The sequence below is a fragment of the Xenopus laevis genome, chromosome 2S, assembly GCF_017654675.1.
Source record: "Xenopus laevis strain J_2021 chromosome 2S, Xenopus_laevis_v10.1, whole genome shotgun sequence".
Lineage (NCBI taxonomy): Eukaryota > Metazoa > Chordata > Amphibia > Anura > Pipidae > Xenopus > Xenopus laevis.
Genome location: NC_054374.1, coordinates 79,836,002 through 79,862,600, shown reverse-complemented (window position 1 = coordinate 79,862,600; position 26,599 = coordinate 79,836,002). Strand labels below are relative to the sequence as shown.

Below are 26,599 nucleotides of genomic sequence, written 5' to 3'. Positions count from 1 at the left end.
ATCAGTCATATCTGTATACAAAAATAAATTTAAGTTGGCTAAGTTTGAAGCCCTGGATCATTGCTGCTATTGAGAATCTGAAACGGCTGGTGCAATAAGTTCAGTATATAAAATATGGCATTTTAAAATAAGCCATATTCATTTTTAGGGTTTAGTTCTCCTTTAAAGAAAAGGGTGTTTATATTCTCTTTACTGTATATGTCAAATCAGAACCCAGTTACTTCAAATTAGTTTAAAAAGTGAACTCTTATGGTACATGTATATGTAGTTGGTGTACAGTAGTTGCCTCCCCATCATTTAAATGGGAAATATGTAATATATAGCAGCGAATATACCCAATCTGCCATGAGCCTTTGTTTAGCACATAGCAGAAATGCTTTTATGTTCTGCAGTATCTGCTGTCCATGGTGCTGATTTTACACCCCTTCTGGCTCATTTACCAACAGCTACAAGTGCAGGACTACCCCTTGAACTGAATAGAAAATCTGGAGCAAGGAGCTGCATGCAGGACTCTGCAACATACACTATACCATGTTTATTGGAAAGCTTTAAAGGATTACTGTTTTACTTTGTTTGCTACAATGTTAAATTTGATTCATACAATCTAGCACTGTGATGCAACATATTCAGTTTGTAGCAAGTCTAGAGTCTGAAAAAATGCAGATATACAGTATCTGTATGAACAATTCACAGTTTGAATCACCAGTCTATTTTGGACAAATTTGTTTTGTGCATTTTGTAAAATCTCAGGCATTATTCAGATTCTTTGTTGCTTCTTAAGAAACATGCTTACAAGTACAGTGAGTTACTGCTTAAAGTGTGCGTGTTTTCATTGTAAAAAAAGAAATAAATAAAGACAAAGCAGTTCAATGCAATGCTCTATGGCAAGCAAACATTTACATCTCACATTGCCACCCCTTCCTTACCTATGATGAATTTAGCCCGCTACTGTTATTAGCTAGACAGATCTAAAGTCAATTCAACTGGTGTGCCTTCAGAAAAACCCTTTATGTCTACTGTCCATCCATCACCATGCTTTTCTCAGCTCTTGCATGGCTGGTACACTGTACTGACAAGATGATTTGAGCTCTGCCAATGCCTGTCACCACTCATTGCAAAGAGTTACTATGGCAAAGAGACCCTGCATTAGCTTTGTAATAAAGTCTGCTTACAGAACATTACTTTATCTCAGGATCATTGCCACATTACTTTATCTTTATGTCATATATCATTCGTTTATAACATTCATAGCTGAATTGCCTTGTTTACACATTATGCTCATTATGTCAGAGGCTTCACCCTGGGAACTCTGCCTTTCCCTTCACAAACAAAAACCAAGCCACTGCTATGTAATAAATGGGTTTTCCTGGCCCAATAAAATGGCATTTCTGTTCTTCTGCCAATCAATCTCTGCATTCTTTGTAAACTGGCTAAGGAAATGAATAGCACATTGTAGCAACACTCTCAGGTTACAGAACTGCCAGCTTTCACTTCATTTCATGTTATTGCAAGGCCAAAGGAGAGAGGATTGAAAAGAACAGAATGACAGCCAGCACACTTGACAGCAAGCAATTTGGAAGACTGTTCGGTTGAGTTCCACTTATGAAAGCCAAAATATTTTCTACTTTTTTTTCAACATATACCTTGTTTGTTGTCTAATCTCATAGATACTTAATGTGCTAATTTCCCTTGGAGCTTTTTTCTTATAATAATATTACTGAAATTCAGGCTCTGAACCACATGGGACCTAGCAGGAAACTATTCAACAAAGAGTGGACATCTGGAGCATTGTGAGAGAGATTTGCACCTCCCTAAAGCAGCTGTTACTATGTTCTGCTCCTGAGTGATGCTGGCACATATAAAACACCCTGAAAAATCCATCTACACCTTGACTACTTCAAATGAGTATCGGGGAAAATAAAACAGAATCAGTACTTGATATTTGGCATTGTTCTCTCCATAATAGTTTACCAGTTCTGTACAGTATATAACAATGATGGTTTATTTATGTTGACATAAAGCCAGTCCTTCTCAGCTACTCATGTAAGTGCCTTATAAATCTCCTTCTGTTTAGACATCATTTTTTTAGTACTTGTTGTTTCATTAGAACATTTTCCTGTAGTGTTTGGAAGAGTTCTGCATATCTATAAAATAAGAACAGAGAGAGAGTGAGAGAGCAATACAAAGATTCATTGTGTTGGTGTTATAATAGATATAAGGCCCCAAATAATATTAAAAGAAGTTCTAAATAATGGTATTTTTCTGTAATTGATTGAGGAGCTTTCCTCCCACCACCTCATGCTCACCCACCACTTCTCCTCTATCAAAAGAGTTCTGTTCCAAAAAGCTGAAGTAAATTCTGCTTAACTAACAAGAGAAAATGGATTATATAAAATTTTCGAAAACACTTTGCTTCTGTGAAACTCCATAATGGCTTTTAAGGGCCTTATTAAATATTTTGATAAACTTCTGCATATTCAGTATGACCTCAAGTAAGCTAAGTATGAACTCTCAGCCTATTCAGTCAAGTTTTCTTGCACGCATAAGCCAACAGTAGAGAAAGATCAATATGAACGTTCCTTATGATATGTTCAAAATAGACCAAAGAGCCTGTAAAGGAAAATACATACCGTAGCAAACAAGAAATGTTTTGCAGTTCTTTATCTCACTTCCCTGTGGAGTACAAGAGTCATTTTTCAAATAGGCTTTTGCTTACACTATGGCATTCAGCTGACTCTAGGCATTATTATTCAAAGATAACTGAACTATACATTTTGCTAATGTGTTTTTCCTGTTTATATATGGTTTGTTTTAATCTTTGCTGAAGGATGAGCTACTTATATTATTGCTTGACAAATTAAGCTAAACACTATTTTATTTGTTGGTAAAGTTATTATCATGCAGCCGTTTTTCCACCCCATTGCCCACAAGCTGCTGAAGACTTCATTTCTGATGACCAGCAAAAATTCAGACTGGCTTTGGGTCTTTAGGTCATGTTCATTAGTAGTGGATCTGTGCCTATATTTATGACATTTTTTTTATATCAGCAGTAACCACATTCAGGTGGCCTTCCCAACATGAAATGCTTAAGGGCAGAAAGTGTTGTGCTGTTAATTAGGAGTTTGCAATGCATATGTGTAGTATATTCTCAGTGCTCACAAAGCTTATTGTCAATGAAATTCTACAAAACATGGTCACTGCACAACCAAAGGGCCACAAACTACTTTTTACTAAGCTGTAGGTCTAGAAAGCTGTATACTGTGCTGTTGAATCAGATTGATTACATTCATGATTTGATACTGTATCATATTTTAAATAGAGATGGCATTTCAGTAGTATTTATTATTTCACAGGAATATGGTAGTTGAAACTACGTTGTCTGGTACATTGCTTGAGGTAAAGTAAACTTTTATGCAGGTAACCAAGACTTGCTCTCCCTAGACTGAAAGAGAAATTTCTTGCTTAAAAAAGGAATTTTAGCTCAGGAGAGGCTATTTGCAGCTTCTAGTAACCTATGGGGCACTGCCGCCTGAGGCAAATTTCTTAGCTTGGCTCAGGGCAGAAACACCCCTCTATCCACGCCATAAGCCTAAGGATTTATAATGTAAAATGAATGCAAATATTGTCAGCTCTGAAATAAGTTTTACATATAAGCTTTACTTTCTGAAAGTTGCTACATTTTGTCCTTCGGATTCCCTCTCATTTATCTCTGAGCTGTTATCATTTATACTAATTGCTATGGGGTTATAACTGAGGGAGGGTGAGGTGATGCAGTAAATGTCATTACAGCAAAAAATTGAAAAATGCACAAATATCTGAAAGACACTCTTTAGTAAAAGCAAGTCTTCTGCAAATTATTTGCTTCTATTGTTTATTTTATATCAGTAAAAGTTAAAGAAGAACGCCTAAAAAAGGATAGAGCATAAATTCTTTTCCCAATTGTCAGTGGGCATATTTGCTTGTGATTCATCAGAAAAGGCAGGGCAGATGCAATGGCACTCAAAAAAAAAATACTGTATGCAGCAGTGCAAGGGCAAAATAGCATCAATACCTATAACATGCAGTCCAAAGTAAAGGGTTGTTAGAGTTCTGTACAGCTGATGGGGAATTGGATGTTCTGCTTCCAATTAGTGATGGGCGAATTTGTGGCGTTTTGCCAAAAAATTTGTGAAACGGTGCCGGCGTCTCATTTTTTCGCTGGCGAATTTTCGTGGTGGTTAAGCAAATTGCTGTGAATTCCGTGAATTCCGCCTGGTGAATAAATTCGCCCATCACTACTTCCAATTAATTTTCTCTGTGCCAACAACTCCACTGTGTCAGTAAATCAAAATAGTAAAGGAAGGAGAACTCCAGCAGACTCTCTGTAAAACTTTTATTCCAGGTTGTGGTTACACGACATGTTTAGGGTTGATACCCTTTAGTAAGTACCCATAACATCAACACACATTTTAGCTCCACCTCACTTATGGTTGTAAATTACCCTTTTGGTCTGCTCTGTGCTGCTGCTGTAAAGCAAAATTTAGAGTTGTCAGATCATAACAGAAGGTAATGTTACCACTTTTATAGTTTTAAGATGTTGTACTGTGTTAGCCATTGAAAAAATGCAGAAAATGTACAGTTTGGTGATACCTTTTATTGGCTAACTGAATAAGTAACAATTGCAAGCTTTTGGAGCACACAGGTCCCTTCCTCAGGCAAAATACAAATGAAAGACAGAAAAGGCACATCTTATATACTGTTAGAACATTGAAAAAGGGTTTATGGGCAATACATTAAAAAGTTACAGATAGACAGAGATAATAAAAGTAATTAGGGTGGGTTGTAAATAGTCCAGGGGTCTGGATTCAGTCAGGTCATATAGTTTGAACTAGACAAGATACAATAAGGTAAGGTTAACACAACAGTGCAAATTAGGAATTGGACAAGAAAAAAGTAAAGATACAGGTAAAGATTCCACTGAGTGGTAAAACATATGGAACCAGAACTTATCCACTTCACACATCCATACCAGATTGTAACAAATAAACTCCAAATTGTGACTGGTAAGGATAAGACAATATTTCAGCCCAGATATTGATAAGCCCCCAAGGGTGAGCACTAGGTGAGCGTTAGTCAAGGAAGCAAACACTAGTACAGGCGGCACCGTGTTGTGAGGTGAAGTCAACTTAAGTAAAGTGTATTTTGCAGATTGTCCTAAGCTGTGTTTCTTTTCTAGGGGTCATATGCCTTAGTTAAAGTCATATCTGGACATAAAACTCCTGTCTCTGTTAGAAAATAGTGCTACAGATCCTAATAATCAGTTGATATGCAGTATACACTGGTTTCTATGCTGCCATTTATTGAAAATTATTCATCAATTATTTACTTAAATCGGTTTTGTTTCATGAATTTCATATTGTGAATCCTAAGCTTAGGTTATTGATAGCAGCCCAGAGCATGTGCTTAAAAGGAGATGAGGTGCTACCATGGGCATCGTCAGAGGCACAGATCTTCACTGCTTCACTACCAGATTTTGCGGTCACAAATGCCAAAACCATAATGCCCATGTTTGTCCTGAATGATAATCACCTGGACTCTGTCTGTGCTTGAGCAGGTCAGTCTATTATCACTCATAAATGTAGCAGTGAGTGTTTCTTCTGACCTATGAGTGCATCAGTATGGTTTAGACAAAAAAACATTATGGACAATGGAGGGGACTTAAAAGTCTTTTGTTACTCCAAGATGAAAATCCTGTTAAATACTTAAACTTTGAATACTTGTTCATTAAAGCATGTGAAAAGCTGCACCTAAGCATTTATCACTATAAACCAATATTTTTATTTTTGTGCCTGCACTACACTGATGAAGCCAATCACTGTTTGGTTGTTACTTGCTATTTGTTACTTTGCTTCATCAGTTTAGTAATGAGCCTCTAGGGCAAAAAGAATCAAATGAAAGGCATAACAGCTCATTTTCTATACATAATCTGCCGCATTTCATCATTTACTGTAATCTCTCACAACAAATACATGTAATCATTACAATGTGAAGAAGATCATCACTTGATCCCCATCTGTGTTTATATAAAATATTCTCTTTTTCCTTTTGTTCCATGTTTGAAGATTTGTATTTAATAGATATAAATTTAATTAAGAACACAGTAACAGTGCTTGTGTTCAACAGCTCCACAATAGTTCAAAATATTCTTGTATCTCTAATGTGACTAATTATTAGAATAAGCTTTTCTTTTCCATGCTAGTTTCCATTTAACTGGAATTGAGATAATATAATCACATTCATTACTTTGATGCCCCATGCTCGCTAATTTTTATCAAGGGCTAAGACTATTTCCACCACTGTGATTTTAAAATATTTATTGCTCTAGGGCAGTGATCCCCAGAACATTTTTCTTGCTTGCGTTGCTCCCCAACTCCTTTTTCTTCTGAATGTTGCTCACGAGTTCAAAAGGTGGGGGAACTCTGCTCTGGGGATACTGCCTGGAAAGCTCATAGGGGACAAATATTTATCACCCATATTAGTATCTATTATTTAAAAGCAAGAAACATATGGCAAGTTAAAAAATCGCCTTTAAAAACTAATTTATATAATAACAGTACAACACAATTTATATAATAATTAGTGGAGGCTATGGTTATAGTTTAAATGGTTTATCTGATTAACAGTATGGCAATGTAGAAGCATAGGTAAAAAGTATGCAATAAGGAGCCATAGACTTAACTTAATTCAGTATTTTACCGAACATATACAGTATTGAAGGATAAATAAAATGTATTTATTATTTAACTGAGAATGTAATGATCTTCAAATAGCTTTGCTTTGCTGGGGCATATGTTCTGAACAATCCAACACTCATGGTACACCATATAAATTAAATTTATAAGAAATTGATGATTATATTTTTCCATTACTATAATTATTTACATTGAAATAATGATGCTAGAGCTTGGAGCTCTTTCCAATATAACAGTTTCCAAATTTTCCAGTTTAAGGTTGTATCACAATCTATGCCATCATGGAAGATGTTAACATTCAGATGACCCTTGTCCATTCCTGTATTCACTTATATCATCCATGGCATTGAATTTATGTGATCCCATTATTGAGCGTAGGCACTAGTATTGAACACAGTCTGAGATATTAATAGGAAAAAGTGTCCTGCTCCTCTCTTTCACTCTCTCTTTTTCATTTTATATTGTGATCAATTGCTTTTTTCTTTTCCCTATTAAACCCCATATATGTTATATAAGTCAAATCCCAAATGCGATTAATCATATATTGCTAAATCTCTTCTATATTTTTGTTATGTAAACAGGTATATATCTCAAATTTAAAACTACCTGATTCGAAGGTGTGAACATCTCAACATTGTCTTCCACCTACTGAGCTAAAACATTGCTTAATGATATAAAAATATAAATATACATTACCTACTTTATCTCTATATCTGTCCTTAAGTATAAGTATATACTGTGTGATTTAATATTCTGGCATGTGCTCCCACTACTGCTTCCCCATCATTTATTATCCAACCCCCCATTGCATTGCCAGAATAGCACTGACTCCTGTATGTAATTATGAAAATATGGAGTTTAAGAGAGCAATTAAGAAAATAGAATAAAAGTTATTAAAATTAACAACAGGGAATAAGAAATAGGAAAATGCTTAGATCTTCAAAGTTAAGGCTGTTACCATGGCTACAGAGGTGATTAGAGTGTGAGACAAGCAGATACTTTCATGGACTGCATTCCTGTAAATGAAGGTACCAGAAAAGTATGTTGTATACCAGCTATAGCAACAGGCACAGGGCAATGTAAAAAAAGCAACAGAGTTTCTAGAACCTACAGTATATATATAGCAGTCAATCAGTTGAATTATATGTCATTCATTTCAAAGCAAAGCTCTGGTTGATTGCTATTACTAAAAATGGTGAAAACTCTGTTACAAAAGAATTCCCTTGGAATTCAAGTAGGAATGAGCAATGTACAAAGACAGCAGCAAGAACAGCAGTCAGGGCTCACAGGAGAAGAAGTATATGCACAAGTTACTCAATAGACAATAAAAACATTAGAAATATTGAACAGCAACAGTGTAAGATGGAGCAATGAATGATATAAACATCAATGGAAAAACATGTTAGAATCATTTCTGCAACCAAAGCTTTCTCATGATTGTGTGAGGTTTTTGTTACTACTGTTTACCAAGAACCCAATAGAATGAAAGAGCACATAGTCCTCTGTTTACTTTAGCACAGGGTTCCCCAACCTTTATTACCCTTGAGCCACTTTCAAATGTAAAAAGAGTTGGGGAGCAAAACAAGCATAAAAAAAGGTACTGGGGATGTTGTGATTGGCTATTTCATAACCCCTATGTAGACAGGAAGTCTAAAGGAGGCTCTGTTTGGCAGTACATTTAATTTTATGCAACTAAAACGTGCTTGTAAGCCAGTAATTTAAAAAAAAAGTACCTGCTTTGAGGCCACTGAGAGCAACATCCAAGGGGTTGCTCATGATTCACTGGTTGGGTACTACTGCTGTAGTGTTTTTATCTTTATTTAATAGTATAAGTTTTGCTGGCGTTCCTTAATCATTGAATATCATCTGTCAAATGCAGTGAGTGGTGACAATGCAGTGGGTTAATGACTTTCTTGGCATCTCTATATTCTGACATACTTGCCAATTTACATTAGGCCAAACACTTTTAACAACCAGGCCCAAATTTGTGCAAGGCCGCAAAGGCCCGGGCCTAGGGCAGCACGAGTTCAAGGGTGGCATGCCACCCCAGCTGCACCATCTACCAATGCACCAAGGACTGCGTGTGGAAAATTGCCTACAGTTTCTTAACAGGTGCATGCAGTCCTCAGTGCAGATAGGGACGTGAAGTGTGCAAGTGGGCGTGTGCACTTACTGTGCACATTTGCGCACGGGGCGGAGCAGAAAAACTGTAGCCGACCTAGGGGATATGCAATGTCCAGTAGCACTTAATTTGTAGAATTCTTCTACTTGTGACAGTAAGGGGCAGATTCACTAAGCTCGAGTGAAGGATTCGAATGAAAAAAATTCGAATTTCGAAGTATTTTTTTGGTACTTCGACCATCGAATTGGTTAAATTCGTTCGAATACGAACGAAATCGAACGAAAAATCGTTCGACTATTCGACCATTCGATAGTCGAAGTACTTTCCCTTTAAAAAAAACTTCGACCCCCTACTTCGGCAGGTAAAACCTACCAAAGTCAATGTTAGCCTATGGGGAAGGTCCCCATAGGTTTGCTAACCTTTTTTTGATCGAAGGATTTTCCTTCGATCGTTGGATTCAAATCCTTCGAATCATTCGATTCGAAGGATTTAATCGTTCGATCGAACGAAAAATCCTTCGATCGATCGAACGAACGTATAGCGCTAAATCCTTCGACTTCGATATTCGAAGTCGAAGGATTTCAATTCGAGGGTCGAATTTCGAAGTATTTTTAACTTCGAAATTTGACCCTTAATGAATCTGCCCCTTAGTCAGTGGTGTAACTAGATGTAACTGGACCCAAAAGCATATTCAATTTAGGGCCCTAAAACATTGGTAAGATTTAGCGAAATATACCAAGATATACAGAAATGTCTTATTAATTAGGGCCTTTCTGGGCCCTCTAAATACCTGCCCCCCCTGCAACCGCAGGGTCTGCTTCCTCTGTAGTTACGCCCCTGGTTAAAGTCTTTTCTTGACAAAAATTGTTCCTGAGAATCCCATGTGGTCACTGCAGAATTAAAAGTTAAACTTACTTTTAGTCTTTTGTGTTTCTATAACTCACACTGCTGCATTGAAATACAAATAGATTAAGGTGGAGATGTAAGAGCCATCCATAGCAACTTATTTCTGCAGACATACAAGAACTTGCCACATAATAGTTTTCACCTGGCGAGATCCTTTCATCCACTATAATTGTAAATTACCGGCTTGGGTATACTTATCTTTTATTCACACAACAATCCTGCTTTAAATGGATACATAATTTTACCATAATTTTATGCCTGGTACACACTTCAGATCTACTTCAGGGCCCTTCACTACCCAGGAGGTCCTGGAATTAGGTAAATTAGCAACCATTTATTTGTAAATCTTTTTCTTTTGTGTATTTTTGAAAATGTATTTCTTCAGAAGAAAGCAGTATACTGACTGAATGCATATTTAGTATATGTCTTTTATCTTATCACTTGTCATCTTATGCTGTTTGTGGGTCCCCAACCAATTAAGCTGCCAGCACTTACACAATTAGAGCTTAAACATATATCATCTGGCTAGATGGAGAATTGGTTCAATTTTAAACATAAGTGGGACAGACTGGAGTTTTCTGAATACAAACTGACATTTTAATGAAATATGTCTGTCTTCGGCAAGAAAGAATTGTTTAATCTCTGTTTCTCTTGCTATTGAAACATAACTGAATAACCAATTAGGCTGACTTTCTACTGAGTGAAATAGATCAGGAATCACTGTATCCACTCAAAAATACTTCATTCATAAGATGATGGTTACTCTATTGAGTTTCATTGCACTAAACTCACATTGAATAAGATATGACCCTACACAATGTATACTTGAAGAGCTCAGATCGTTCAACTCTGCCTGTGGCCATTTTTTCCACACATGGAGGGTTAAATTAGACAGTAAAAATACGGATTCTCTTTTTCAGCAGTTGGACACACAACTAGCTCACTGGGTGGGTGGAGGTGGGGGCAAAACAGTCATCTGCCACACAGATTTACCAACATTTTCAAATGGAATATGTTTGTTTAATGGATCTCAAATAGCATTCATAATAAAATAGACTTTCTTCATTCATGAATTCATAATGTACCACAACCTAAACCAGTGATTTCCCAAATATATGCTACTTGGTGAATGAGTGCATGACATGGGCAGCGTTAAGTTTCAGACCCTTCCTCCCAACATCACCACCCTATGTATTTAAACACACCAGCCAACACATCTTTATGGGTTGAAAAGGCTGCAGTGTATTATCCCACCATTTTTTTTTAATTATTATGCCCCTTAGACTACCCCCCTTTCCTTTAACCCCTCCACTTTTAACAGCTGATATCCGTAACCCTAGCCCCAGACCTAAACTACTTCTGCCATTACCTGTGACTATTTATTTATTACCCTCCTTTCTACCATCACCCCCACTAAGGGATTTTGTTTTTATTGAAAATTTTGTCAGTCAATATTATTACAGGAGGGCAGGAAAGGTAAAATGGCAACTGACTCCTCCTGTTTTTATCCCTTTCATTCACCTCTCCTTACTGCCTCCAACCAATCACATCCTACACTACATTTTTCACAACCCCTTGCCAATTACCATCTTCTGACTCCCTTCCTAACCCCTGTCATGGCTCCATCTCCTTCACTTCCTTACGGCCTCCCAGGGCACCCTTGAGTTTATATCATTACAGAATCCACTTTCCAGAAAATTAAGTTTGAAGGATCCGATTAACACTGGGGCAGAAAAACAAAGCCTATCATCAAGACTAGCATATCCAATGACAAAGATAAACTGTGTAAAAATGTGTAAATCTAGACATCTTAGGGTCCACTGCATGACTCTGTGATGGCATACATAAGTATATGTATGGACAGTATTTTTTATTTCACTAGGTCCATAATAATAATCATCATCAAGACTGTAAGGCCCTGCCTCCTATGTGGGGCACATCCCTCAAATGAATGAGTTGATATTCAACTTTTCTTAGTTACATGGGCATGTTTATCAATTGGTGAAATAAATTCAACAGAGATGAAGTCCCCAGCTCTTTATTTAATTGTATAGTCATTTTGGAATATTTAGCAAAGGCTGAAAATAGAATTCACTCTCTTTTCACCCATTAATAAATAGGTCACTAAAATTATATAAAAGCAAATATAAAGATATAACATTTCCCTATTTTCACTTGTAGCACACATTATAATTTCATGACACTGAATATTTCTCTCTATATCTGAATATCCTATGTCATTGTTTTTCAGGTTTACTGGATCAAATTTACCACCTCCAGTCATCAGCAGCAAACATTGGTTGAGGCTGCATTTTACATCTGATGGCAATCACAGACAAAAAGGCTTTAGTGCTCAGTACCAAGGTAAGTCAGATAAACGTACATGGTTAGTGGAGGCTGGATAGCATGATATCTTTACAAGATTTTACAGAAATTGCAGTTGATTTATTCAACTAAATCCTAATAGTCGCTAATGCAAGGAATTCAGGGTGTTTATATGTCAGCTGGGGTCATTTTGTTGTTTCTTGCTCCCTTGTGTATTTGGATCCACAGTATGAAACCGTAAGCTCTGCTACCTTTAGAGACAGAGGAATGCATGCATCTGCAAAAACTGCAGCAACAGTATTTTATATAAACAGTATATATAAAACATATCTAAAAGAAACAAAATATATTTAGCTTGATGAAAACCTAAAAAAAAGGCTAAAAATAGTGAAGCATGCAGACCAGGCAATATTATTGATCACTTTGTAGCTTAAGATTTACGGGGAACCATATGGCAAATTGGCAATGAAGGAGCCGGACAATGGGTCTTGCAACAGAATGTTCAACTTTGCTTTAACTGCAGATTGTGTATCAAACAGCAGGTAACCCTTTTAAGGCTTATGCAAAACCACACAATAAAATCCTGCTCCTGTTTGGATGCTAACTAAACATAAGAGTTTCCTTTTTTTGGTAAGCTATTCTGATCCTGGCATTCAATAACATAAAGAAGGAATTCACCAGTTTAGTAAAGTGTGGCTTTTTTAAACTGAGTAGTTTCACTGAGGAGCTTCCATCACCTCTAATAGGCAGCCCAGTGAGTTGGAGGCAAGCTTTTTAATTGGATGCCGATGCACATGCTTGTTGTCTGACAACATTAACTTTAGAGCTGCTGGCAGAAATATTGCTTATCTTGCCCACAGAATGCCTCACTCTGCCGCAAAGGTTATAGGGAACATTCCCCCATCCCCCCAATATTTTGTTATATTCTCCACCAACCTTGATAACATTGCCCTTGGATCATTCTTCATCACTATAGCAGACTTTTCCATTCACTGATAACAATGGGTGCTATAATTTTCCCTGATTAAATAAACATACAGCCTATTTTAAAATAACAGTTGTACTCCCACAAAATAAATTACCTCTGATTAATCATTGCCATTTACATTACTGAACAAGAAGAAAAAAGCTATATATATATATATATATATATATATATATATATATATATATATATATATATATATATATATATATATATGTATATATATATATATATATATATATGTATATATATATATATATATATATATATGATATTAAACATATATTTTAACCAAAATAATTATAATAAAAATACTTCTTGTGCATATACTGTGAGCATTTTTTTCCATAGAAGAAGACAAAAAAACATGGTGCTTGTCTGTTTTCCAGCTGAAGGAATCAATATTAAAGGAGATCTAAACACAAATAAATAAATTGATAACCATAATTTTTTTTAAAATCCATCTATTTTTGGATTCAAAATAATCCTGCATACATTGAATGCCACTATAGCTGTGACACTGGCCCTGGGTAATTAATAAATACTAAAAAGCCAAAAGTAGTGATGTACAGTATTAAAAATGATAATTTCACTTTGCTGAAAAAATGGTAAACTGCAACATTTTTCAGTCGGACACCGAAATTATATTGTGAATTTTGTGGTTTTTTTTGTGGTTTAGCACGGTCTCGTGCTCTCTCCCATTAACAATTGGCTGACATCAATGAAATGCACATGTTGGATGTGCTGATCTTGATGTAGGCATGTTAGGTGAGTCAGTCTCCATGCAAAGATGTCAGGCAAGTAAAACTTGAGACTGGGATGTGGCAGCAAGCGAATCTTGATGCAGGGATGAGTCAGTTTTAATGCAGGCTGTTTTTTCATTTCTGGTGAGACAGAACACATGGAGAAATTCTAGCACAAATTCGTGAAAAAAATCAGCCAAAAAAGTTCACTCTTCCCTAGCCAAAATATTTTCCCATTTAAAATAACAGTTTGTAGCATTGCAGAATAAACAGTGTACTGGCAAAATAATCTCCCTTGACGAACTGAAATTATATATAAATGTGCACTCTTCAATAGCTGATTTTCCATTTTCCTATTGCACTGCAGGCTTCTTTGTCAGTTACACATTTGTGCAGTCATTTTTGAGCCTCTTACTTTTCTTTTATTCTCATTCTCATTTATTTGTGGAGTTAAATGCTACAAACCTTGTCTCACCACAATAGTATGCCTAGTATGCAAATCTAATAATCAATGCCACTGTGGAAGAAAGGTGTACTGAAATAACTAGCTCTTAATGTAATAAATACCTGTACAGAATAGCAAATTTATTTCTTAAACATCAGCTTCATTTATAAGAAAAAGACAGGACAGTAAAAAGAGGCCTTGGCAATCAAGAGAGTTTGGGGCCCCAATCAAAACATTTTACAAATAGATCAGGCACAACCATCAAATTGCTGACAATTCCTAACCATTTCATTCTCATTGCATTAGAGATATTGTGCATTGCAGTTGAAACATGCTGAAGCACCCTAGACAGGATATTATTTATGTACTGAATGTAGTGCAGATTATAATCTGCCATTTATATATTTATTGGATCCCCGTGGTTTGGGTAACCTGGCAAACCTGGTCTACCCCAATACCTGCCCTGCCAGGAGGGTACAGTAAGCAATGCAGAGTTACTTAAACTCTAGCTTGTATGACACTAATTTGACACACAGAATAAAGTTAAGTAACTGAAGCTATCATATACAGTATGTAGCTCAAGTCCTGGTGCCAATGAGTAGTGTGGCAATATACAGTTAACTTTGAAAGAATTAGAAGTATCCCCCCAGCATCAGGGAACTTTGAGCACTAAATTCATAGTTGAGCATGATTAATCCATATGAGCATATTTTCATTAAAAGAACAAGCATATCACTTATGCAGGATAATACCATGCTTATAGCTATGCTATAATTTAGGGTTATTAATGCGTGTAGAAATATAAATTAATAAGCTTTAATGTGTAGTTAAACAACAATTTATACTAGAACAAGGTTTTGTGGGATAGTGAGAACTTATGAAAGGAGAAATGTGACCCATGTTTATCTGCAGTAGACTTGTATGTTTTTAGTCCTGCTTATAATGCCTAGTATAGCATAGTAAGTAAGGTTGAAAAAAGACACACGTCCATCAAGTTCAACCTTTTAGGTTTTTTTTTAAACTGTTAGTTGATCCAGAGGAAGGCAAAAAAAAACCATCTGAAGCCTCTCCAATTTGCCTCAGAGGGGTAAAAAATTTCTTCCTGACTCCAAAATGGTAATTGGACTAGTCCCTGGATCAACTTGTACAATGAGCTATCTCCCATAACCCTGTATTCCCTCACTTGCTAAAAAGCAATCCAACCCCTTCTTAAAGCTATCTAATGTATCAGCCTGTACAACTGATTCAGGGATAGAATTCCACATCTTCACAGCTCTCACTGTAAAAAAAACCCTTCTGAATATTTAGACGGAACCTCTTTTCTTCTAATCGGAATGGGTGACCTTGTGTCAGCTGGAAAGACCTACTGGTAAATAAAGCATTAGAGAGATTATTATATTATCCCCTTATATATTTATACATAGTTATCATATGTCCCCTTAAGCACCTCTTTTCCAGCGTGAACATCCCCAATTTGGCCAGTCTTTCCTCATAGCTAAGATTTTCCATACCTTTTACCAGCTTAGTTGCCCTTCTCTGTACCCTCTCTAATACAATAAGGTCCTGTTTGAGTGATGGAGACCAAAACTGTATGGCATATTCTAGATGGGGCCTTACAAGTGCTCTATACAGTGGAAGAATGACCCCCTCCTCCCGTGACTCTATGCCCCTTTTAATACAGCTCAAGACCTTATTTGCCCTTGATGCTGATGACTGGCTTTGCTTGATACAGCCAAGTTTATCATCTACAAGGACTCCAAGGTCCTTTTCCATAATGGATTTGCCTAGTGCAGTCCCATTAAGGGTATAAGTGGCATGGATATTTTTACATCCCAGGTGCATGACTTTACATTTATCAACATTGAATTTCATTTGCCACTTAGCTGCCCAGATTGCCAGTATGTCAAGATCGTGTTGCAAGGATGCCACATCCTGGATGGAATTAATTGGGCTGGATAGTTTTGTGTCATCTGCAAACACGGATACATTACTTACAACACCCTCCCCTAAGTCAATAATGAACAAGTCAAATCAAATTTGTCTGACATGACCTATCCTTCATAAAGCCATGCTGATTGCTGCTCATAATGCCATTCACTAGGACAAAATTTTGAATGTGATACCTTAACAAACCTTCAAATAATTTGCCTACCACAGATGTCAAATTTACTGGGTTATAATTGCCAGGCTGAGATCGTAATCCCTTTTTAAATATTGGAATAACATAAGCTTTTCTCCAATCCATAGGCACCATACCAGATGAAAGTGAATCTGAGAAAATCAGAAATAGGGGCTGGTCTAAAACTGAACTAGATTGAGCTGAGCCATTAGTGCAGCTATGAAGTGAGCTTGGGAACTCAGACTCCTCTATTGTATACACTGAAGAAAATAACTGATTTAGCACATTTGCCTTTTCTGTATCTGTTACAACCACTCTGGTACCATTATTTAATGGAGCAACACTCTCAACCTGCATCTTTTTACTATTAATATATTTAAAAAACTTGTTAGGGTTAGTTTTCACCTCCACCGCAATTAACTCTTCATTTCCTTTCTTTGCCTTCCGGATTGCTGATTTACAACATTTATTACAGCGTTTATATTCATTATATACCGCTTCTGTCCCAACAGATTTGTAGTTTTTAAATGCATTTCTCTTCTTCTTCTTTCCTATTAACTTCTTTACTTCTGTATTAAGCCACATAGGATGATTCTTAGAGCTTCTACATTTACTCCTTAAGGGAATAAATTGAGAACAGTAATGATTTAATAGCATTTAAATGACCAAACAACCATTTCTGTTCTGTGTTTTTTGCTGAAAACTTAATGCCCCAATCAATGCTCTGTAGGGCAGCCCTTAAGGCACTAACATTAGCTTTTCCCAAATTCATGGTTTTTGTTGCCCCAGTATATATTTCTTTTTTGCACCAGACATTAAATTATATAACATTATGGTCACTATTACCCAGGGGTTCAATGACTTGCATATTTGCTATAAGTTCTGGGTCATTTGAGATCACTAGATCTAGAATAGCATTTTGGTAGGTTCCTCAAAAACCTGTGCCATAAAATTGTCATGCAAATTATTAGGGTCTAAATTGTCCATACAAACCCAAATTACCTCAGCTGATGTGGAGAAGACTGACCCCTAGGGCCTACTACACTGCCATTTCTCCCAACTCGTAATTAGATCCCTTATTGAGTTCTCCAAAGTAGGAATGAACAAATTAATTTAGTTTCCTTATCAGGAATCTTGAGTGTCATGAATAAGAAATCAGGCCTGTAACCCATGAGCTAATTCCAAGTGTTTGTACAGAGGAAACGCTTATCACCAAAGAATTACTAGGATTGAGATACTCACAGTGTTGTGTCCCTTAAAGCCTATGCACAGTGAACTTGCATCTGTAATAATAGTCTATGCAGGCTGTGTTCTGTACTTTGACAGTCATAGGCTCTCCAGCCTTGTCGCTCCTGACACTCCCTTCTGAATCATGATTCTATATACTATAAATTAGAGAGTACACTCTTTCTTACAATGCAGAACATAATGTGAAAGCAAATACAAACTCAAAGCATTCAAAACAATGCACATTTACACTTTTCTTTAAAAGTATGCCCCTAGTCTCCTTGTTTACCCTGGGGAAAAACATACCCTCTATGAACTCAGGGATAAACTCAGAAAATATGAATACCAGTTCTGTAAATTCCTAAATTCAGCCTCAGGGTGACATGTTTCATAACTAGAAAAAACATTTAGCATATATTTAGATCTTGACTAAGGTCAATGACAAATAGTAAGCAATGCCAAAGGGGGAAAGCATGCACATCTCAAAATGAAGATTTGGCAACATAGTACTTGGTGCATACTTGGTGCATACAGTATTTACAACCAGACTCCTTCTATCATTAGCTGTACATTGTCAGCTATCTTTGAGGACATGTTTCTTTTTAAATTTGTTGTGACACCCATATAGCATGTTTCCAATTTCTTTCCCAAAAAGTCTGAGAAATAACTGTGCATGGGGCTTTTTCAAAATGTGGAGAACAATGGGCAGTGTTTTAAGTAGTGTTTTTAAAAGAAAACTATACCCCCAAAATTAACACTTAGTCAACAGAATCCAGCCTATTGGGTTTATTTACTGTTTGCATGATTTCATAGTAGACTTAAGGTATAAAGATCCAGATTACAGAAAGATCCATTATCCAGAAAGCCCCAGATCCAAAGCATTCTGGATAACATTGTTTAAAGAGTATACTTTTCCTTTAAGTAGAAATATGGACTGGGAACAAGAAAAAAGTTTCTTCTATGTACTCCTTAAAACAACATTTTCTTGTTCAGACAACGTGTTGAACTGAAACTTTAGAAGAAATAAGCTTCAAGAAGTTGGACCAAGTCTACTGTAGTTTAATGAATCTATAGATTCAATTCCTGATGCACAATGCTAATATATATTGCCCAAGGTTTGAGGTTACCCTAAATAGACTTTGCTGTACACCCATGTAATTTAACTTCTTAAAGATAGCTCAACCAAATGTTTGTGTATGTCTCTTGCTAGTGAAGCATTTTTATTACAAAACTGCAATACTTTAAGAGGATAAAGAGATGATTATGTAGGGTCATAACCTGTACTGTAGTTTCACTGCAAAATACACATTTAAACATTCAATTTATCTGCACCAGCTTGCACAGGAAAGGGTTATACTTTACCTGTTGGTTTTAACTATCGTTCACTTTCCATCTACTAAGGTTTTCTTAAATGCATTCATATTATTTGAAGAGAAGACAATGAAGTCAGAAGAAGTAATATTTGATATAACAGGAAAATAATGATCACCTAAACATTAATTTTAAATACTGCAACTTATTCCTCTCAAGTACAATGGATATCTGCTTCTTTAAACCCTAATATGCAGTGCTGCTCTTTCTTTGAAAAGTGGTTTAATGCTCCCAGAATAAGCAGATGACATTCACGCTTTAATATGCAGATGCTCTCAAATTAAGCAGACTATTTTACCCCAATTTTCCTTTCAGTGTCAGTGGAACACATGTACAATCAGTTTTGATGGTTGAAGAGCTATTCACCTAATAAAAATAATAATGCAGGTTAGTTTACTGCCAGTGAAAAATATTTTTTTCTCCGCTTAAAGAGCATATTCCACAGGGACTCTCTAGTTATAGAATGAATGTACAAAAACTGTTTCATAAATTAAAACTTTGATATATATCACTATAAAGTTTGTACAGCGGAATATACTTTTGGCTTACTAAACTTTTCTTAAAGTTCCACTGTTTCTGATAGCCTGACTATGGAAAAAAGTATTTCATTATCATCAAGTAGGAATTTATAGAGGGTGGTGAAAACAGCAGGCACGACTCAGGCAAGACCAGGACTAAGGCAAGAGCTAAGGCCAAGCCACACCTCTCAAACTACAACAAGTTAATGCTAATGACAGGAAATGTGGTGGAACAAGGGTTTAAAAAGGGCGCAGCCAGCTCTTGGCTGACCCCTACATGACCAGAAGGCTGCTAAGATATATATGTAGGGTTGCCATCTGTTCAGTTTTGACCCAAACAGTTCAGTTTTTCTAAGGCCTGTTTGGGTCTCCACTTTCTCCCGAACATGAATCTGGCCAAATTTATACTAATTAAATACCTCACCTTGACATGGCTTAGTTATTATGAAATGCAGTTAATCTCTTGTTATTAAAGAAACAGAAAAAAGGAAATCAATCAAAAATAAGAAATATTTTTTTTAAATGAGCATTGCTGTATTTCAGAGCTTTCGGGATAACTGATTTCTGTATAATAGATCCCATACCTGTAGTTAAAGGATTGGTCTTAATCATCGGGCAGAATAGATAGAGGTAGGGTTTCCAGCCACATGGGTTTCAACTGGACATCTCAGTTTGTCGAAGGGCTGGTTCAAAACTTTCTGTCCCATTTAAAACATTGTGAAAACTGGACAGAATTCCATCATTTGCATAAAAGTGATGTAATAACTCAGACCCAGCATCATAGCTCCACAACATCATTGTGCCTGCCTCTGATGGCATCATGCCCACCCCAAGTTCACTGTTCCACCCCCAATGCTATCTGCCCTGCTCCCATTGTTTGGGTTTTGGTGGCAGCCCTATATATATGTCAAGAGAATAATGACAAGGTAAACATAGATATTGTGTTTTTTAGGGCAGCTAACTAAGTTGTAGGCATTTTTAATACAGATATTTAATTAGAGTAACAGGGCATGTTTAAATACACTATATATATATATATATATATATATATATATATATATATATATATATATATATATATATATATATATATATATATATACAGAAATGTATGCAAGTAGTTGGGGAAGTCGTTATTTGTATTTTTCTGCAGTAGAAGATATCTGAGAGCCCAGGTTATTATTTCGCTAGATAGGAATTTACAGCACTGATGTGACAAAACTAATTCAAGTCATAGGTAACTTTAGTATATATTGAAATGTTGGATTAAAAAATTATTCATTCTGACAAACAATTGATTTGTTCTATAAAACAAATATTGATGATAGTTTAGAGAAATGCAAGTTATCTACCCTAACTATGGGCAATGGTAAAAAATGTACTGGTGCACACAGCAAGTCTTGAAGACATAAATGCCTTTCTTTCTTCTTATGTAATATAATGTTGTGTCTAAACACTTGTATACACAAGATTTTTTACAACAAATACAGGATGCTTTAAAAGGGAATTAATTACCCTACCCAATGATTAAAAGTTCAGAATTTCACACCTTTAATTAGTACTTATTTCTGTTTAGATATATTATTTCAGATACCTTTGTATCATTTATGTAATGTTATATTATTATTATGTAATGTCTTCATTACCATTGGCACCTACACTTTACCTGGCTGAAGTGGAATGCGCTTCCACAATTGTATTGCATGCAGAGCAACATGTTCTCTATGCTACTGTATGCTAATAATATGTTAAGATGTGATGTTCCAGTATACGTTAGTAAAACATTAACTATCATTTAAAAATTATTTGGAAATGTATTTCCTATAGATAAAAGTATGTAGGAGAAGCTAGCTCTCCTCTAGCCAAGACTCACAGGGGCAAATTTACTATGGGTCAAATTTCGAAGTGGTAAAACTTCGAAATTCGACCATCGAATTGTAGAAATTCGATAGTCAAAGTTTTTTTTTTGGAGTAAATTTAGCTGTTTTCGATCAAATTCAAATCGTGCGATCGAACGTTCGATTTGAACGATTTAATCAGTCGATCGAACGATTTTCGAAAAAAAAAACCTTTGACTTCTAAAAACTTAGCCAAATACTGCCTATAGGTTCTAGGAGGCCCCCATAGGCTAACATAGCAATTCGGCAGGTTTAAGGTGGCGAAGTGTCGAAGTCGAAGTTATTTAAAGAGACAGTACTTCGATTTTCGAATGGTCGAATATTCAAAGTTTTTTCAATTTGAATCTAAATTTGGCCTCAAAAATTACTTCAAAATTCAAAGTTTTTGAATTCGAAAATTCACTTCGAATTCACTTCGACCCTTAGTAAATGGGCCAATGTCTGCCTCTTATTTTTGATTCTCCTTCTTCTCAGGTATGTCAAAGAACATGCAAGACATTGCACACTGCTTATACAATACATTAAAATGCATGGATCAGAACAAGAAGTGGAATCAACAGCAAAGGGATAGAGCGTCTTACAATAGTAGTTTATTATACAAATAAAAACCTTTAAAAAATTTAGCTTACAATAATATTTTATTTTTATAATCTCACTTTCATTCCTTGGGTGCACATCCCTTCAAAGTCATAAACTAACAACAAATGACTATGTCTTTTATGTCCTACAGCAAAATAATTTTAAATATTATTTAAATATAAATTTAAATATTAAACATAACAACAAACAGTAAGCTTGACATGCCAGGTTCTCCACTGCATTGGTTACTGGACAAGAAAAAGTTTACATTACATCTTACTGTTGACTTTTACATTTGACGGTTGGCTTAATGTCTCTTGTCAAAATTATTTTAGTGAAAAAGCAAATGGAGATGAAGTCCAGAGGAGTGAAGCTTCTACCCAACAAGGACAGCAACCAGAAGACATCAGTGTGTAAGTGTTTGGTGCGAATTGACTTCATGCATTGCCATCACTCAATCATACACCCAACTGAATGCTGGTTTAATGTATACTAAAATACATTGGATATACGAAGGGAGAAGTGGGGGATGCTTTAGCAATGCCTTGTTTTCACCTCTATGAAAAAAACAGTTGTATAGACCTTGATTGACAACTAAACTTTACACAAGAGAATGTGATTTAAGACTTAGAATATATCTTAACCATTAAACATGATTTTCACATTCATAGGAATTAGCCTTCGTGCACTTAAAATAATTTGCAGGTTATGAAGTTGCTCCTTGAGTTTTCTAGAGGACATAGAATCGAATTTCTAGTGAAACTGCCTTTTATTATGGGAAAAAATAAAAGTTTCAGCTTTCACTAGGATTTTAGCATTAACAAATAGTTCTGATTAATTTCCATGTTCTGTTGCCACATATTTTTAATTTTGTTAGCAAATTTACACTTCTTCCTTTATTTGTTTCAACAAAAATACCCACCAGGCCGTTGCTTAATAATTACTGAAATGCCATTATGTACTTTCATTATGAAACAAATGTGGGTATCAAGTGCCTGTGAGAATGAACTCTGATGCTGAATGTAAAATAGGAAAATGAAAAAAAGGTGTGAGGACGATGAATGTAGGACAAGCATGTTTATAGTTAATATCTGTTTCAGATGCATGCATGCCTGCTTTGTGTCTTGGTGTTTACACAAGCTTTGAGGTTGTTAATCTGCACCTGGTATCTTGAATCTGATTACTTTCTGTCCCGTGGAACACATACCAGGTTGTTGGGCACCGTATAAATATTGATATATACATAGAAAGGACAATGTGTTTTATGCTTTCATTAAAACTAGAAAAGGTCAGCTGCATAGGACTTAGCTGTTTACTTTCATTGGTGCTGTGGAGCTTTAAGGTGAGTTCGTGAAAATATTTGAAAATCGATTTCTTTCCCAGAGTCCTAATTCCATTTTCATTTTATATATTGTTGGCTGGCTATACCTTCTGATATCTCCAGAAAAAGAAATGTGTAAAGAAATTAAATTAGCCTTCCACCTCACCTTAAGACTTTGAAATCATGACATGCTTAATATACCAAAAAAAAAGTTCAGTACTTTTTCATATAAGTATAATATTAAAAATACAATAAATTATCCTAAGAAGTGGCCAGTGCAGCCACTTAGATCCAGAGGTTTAAACTTTTAGTGATAAGTCTTTTAAAATATTTCAAACAAATTATGCAAGGATATAAATCAAATTCAAGCTACTGTTTGAGATTAAGCCAAGTCCCATTGATTACAGCAGAAATCAGATCAAAAGAATCCTTACTGCTGACTGTTAATGTCATGTGATTTTAGAGCATTATATATATGAGAGTGATACAAGTTTTTAAGATTTGTTTCAGTATTCAGGTAAATCTTCTGTTGTGCATTTGGCCAAATACAAAAATTATGGATTTAGTGCATCTGTAGAATGGTGTGTGGGTCCTAGCTACTTTTTTTCTTGCCAATGACATAGATTTGAAGCCATTGGCAAGGAAGGTAACATCTGCCAACAATGCAGAATCTGTGTTTCCTCTTTTAGGGATTTGCTACTGTGAAAATGCATTGCCTAGTAAAAAACGCCTGGCAAGGAAAGGATTGGAGGTTTTTCTATTGAACAATGTTGAACTTGGAGTTGATTTTCTACAATTATGGTTAGATATTGGGCCAGTAAAATCTACAACTCCCAAAAACTGGCATACAGAATAATATTTGCTCACTTCCGTTCTCTCTCCAAGCCTACAGTGTGTTTTCAATTTTGAACATGCTCAGTTTCTTTTATTTCCGTCTCATTTAGATATGCCTACATCGGGACACCTAACTATTGTGGACAGCCAAACTATGCTACCAGTTTGGTACATTCACACATTGTACCCCCCCTTATTCAATTTCTCCTGCAACCACAAAATCCCAAAGCATATGATACAAAAACAGCATTTATTGTTCTAAAAGTGTTTATTAGGCCCTGCCATAATGAAGGCAAGAATATTATGCATCCCTGTCAGGCTAATGTTAGTTTTGTATAATCAAGGAAGTAAGAGGCTCTTGTAGAAATCAGTTTCAAATTAATCTTAATTTCCGCCAGTATAGAAATCCAACTACACAGATACAATTATGTGCAAATCAAGAGCTAACCTTATGTTTTAAGTGAGAAGTTGGTATCTGTATTTCAATATACACCCAACCCCTCTCTAACATTTTAATTTAATTAACAAGCACACTGTATGAAAAGTACAGTATTTGATTTCGGAAGGATTAAATATACGTGGCCAATCTCTGACCCCAAAGCTGCTAGTTCGAACTGTAGTTCAGCAGGTGGAAAGCCACAAGGCTACCCAGCTCTGGCCCTGAATGGCTGCAGTCAACTATACCAACCATTGTCTCACTGGTACCTCAGTGCCATTTGTAGAATCTGGACTTTTGACTAAAGTGATAATATTGTATATGAAATGCTTTAGGAACTGTGTGACTATCTAAAGGGCAATAGTTATTTGATGTGAGGGCAATAGATATGAATTAAGCTGAACTCTCAAACCATTTGCTTTGTGTTTTCTGTAATTATGGTCAAGTTAGCATTGTTGTAACTCGGTACTGTGCAATTACTATGGATTGTTCCATTTTCTCATTTTCCCTATGGCTTCTACTTCTACCTCTTTATTTACTCAGGTCACAGGGACAATCTCATTTTTAGTTGGTATTTTCACTTTCAGTAAATATGTCTGTTCTGTCAATCTGACCAAAAGCCTTAAATCATGGTTTGAATAATAACCATTTTTGCCATTTCTGAAGCTGATCATGTCAAAAGTCAACCTAGAAATTTCTGGATGCCTGACACTGAAAATCCATCTCCTATGTTGATCATTTTGCCACCTATCCAAGCGTTATATGTTAGAATTCAAATGCTGAGAACTTGTTTTTATTCATGAAATTTTGTTAATGTAAATAAGGAGTTACAGTTTTTGTTTTGTTTTTGTTATATACAATAAATACCTTCCATTTTTTTCATAAACCTATTTAGGTTTTTAAAATTACCTCTACATTCGCACTGTCCAGTTACTCCAGTTATCACTCTTCCTTTTAAATATTCCATTGCTTCCTTTCATTATGCTGTGTTATATTTTTTCTTTATACATATTCCCTTTCCTCCTTACATTTATACATATTGCCCAAATTGGTTTCTTCCTATTTTTAACTTATTTTAGGTTTACTTTGCTTTCCCAGTTGCTTGTGTGCATTCATCCTAGACAAAGGGGGCCCATTTACTTAGCTCGAGTGAAAGAATAGAATAAAAAAAACTTCGAATTTCAAAGTTTTTTTTTGGCTACTTCGACCATCGAATTGGCTACTTTGACCTTCGAACTATTCAAACTAAAAATCGTTCGACTATTCCACCATTCGATAGTTGAAGTACTGTCTCTTTAAAAATAAACTTCGACCCCCTAGTTCGCCACCTAAAATCTACCAAAGTCAATGTTAGCCTATGGGGAAGGTCCCCATAGGCTTTGCAATCTTTTTTAGGTCGAAGAAAATCGTTCGATCGATGGATTAAAATCCTTCGAATCGAATGATTCAAAGGATTTAATTGTTCGATCGAACGAATTGCAAGGCTAATTAATGGATAAAAATATATGCGCGTGGACTAATAAGCATCATAATGTGTGCCTAGATATATACATATATAATGGGGCAGATTTATCAAGGGTTGAATTTTGAATTTAAAAAGACCAACCAAAATTTATTTTAAAGAAAACTACGTTTTTTTTGTGGGTGAATAGTCTGTATTCGTTCAAATTTGGCCGAATTCGAATCGTATTAATTGAAGTAATAGCGCATTCGATCAAATTCAAATAGAATTTGACTCCAAAGCAAATTGACTCCAAATAAGTTCTAAGAGGTCCCCCATAGGCTAAAGCAGCAATTCGGCAGGTTTTAGATGGCAAATGGGCGAAGTTGAATTTTTAAAGAGACAGTATATGATAAATTTCGATATTCGAATTTTCAAATTTTTTTAAAAATTTTAATCGAATTTGGACTATTCCCTAGTCGAAGTGCACAAAAATTTGCTCGAAATTCTAATTTTTTTCATTTGAATTTTCATTTCAATCTTTGATAAATCTGCCCCATAGTGTCATGTTACAAAACATAAAATACATCCAAAGGAT

At 35.7% G+C, this 26,599-nt stretch overlaps 1 protein-coding gene across 2 annotated transcripts in view; it reads left to right on the top strand.

Annotated features, from left to right (window-relative positions):
- The window catches only part of LOC108709590 (CUB and sushi domain-containing protein 2), a 599,445-nt gene that overhangs the window by 355,228 nt on the left and 217,618 nt on the right, over positions 1–26,599 (top strand). For both annotated transcript variants that reach the window (XM_018249580.2, XM_041584029.1), the window contains exons 6-7: positions 12,011–12,123; positions 22,305–22,382. In XM_018249580.2, the coding sequence (XP_018105069.2) occupies positions 12,011–12,123; positions 22,305–22,382 (191 nt within the window). The remainder of the gene's footprint in view (positions 1–12,010; positions 12,124–22,304; positions 22,383–26,599) is intronic.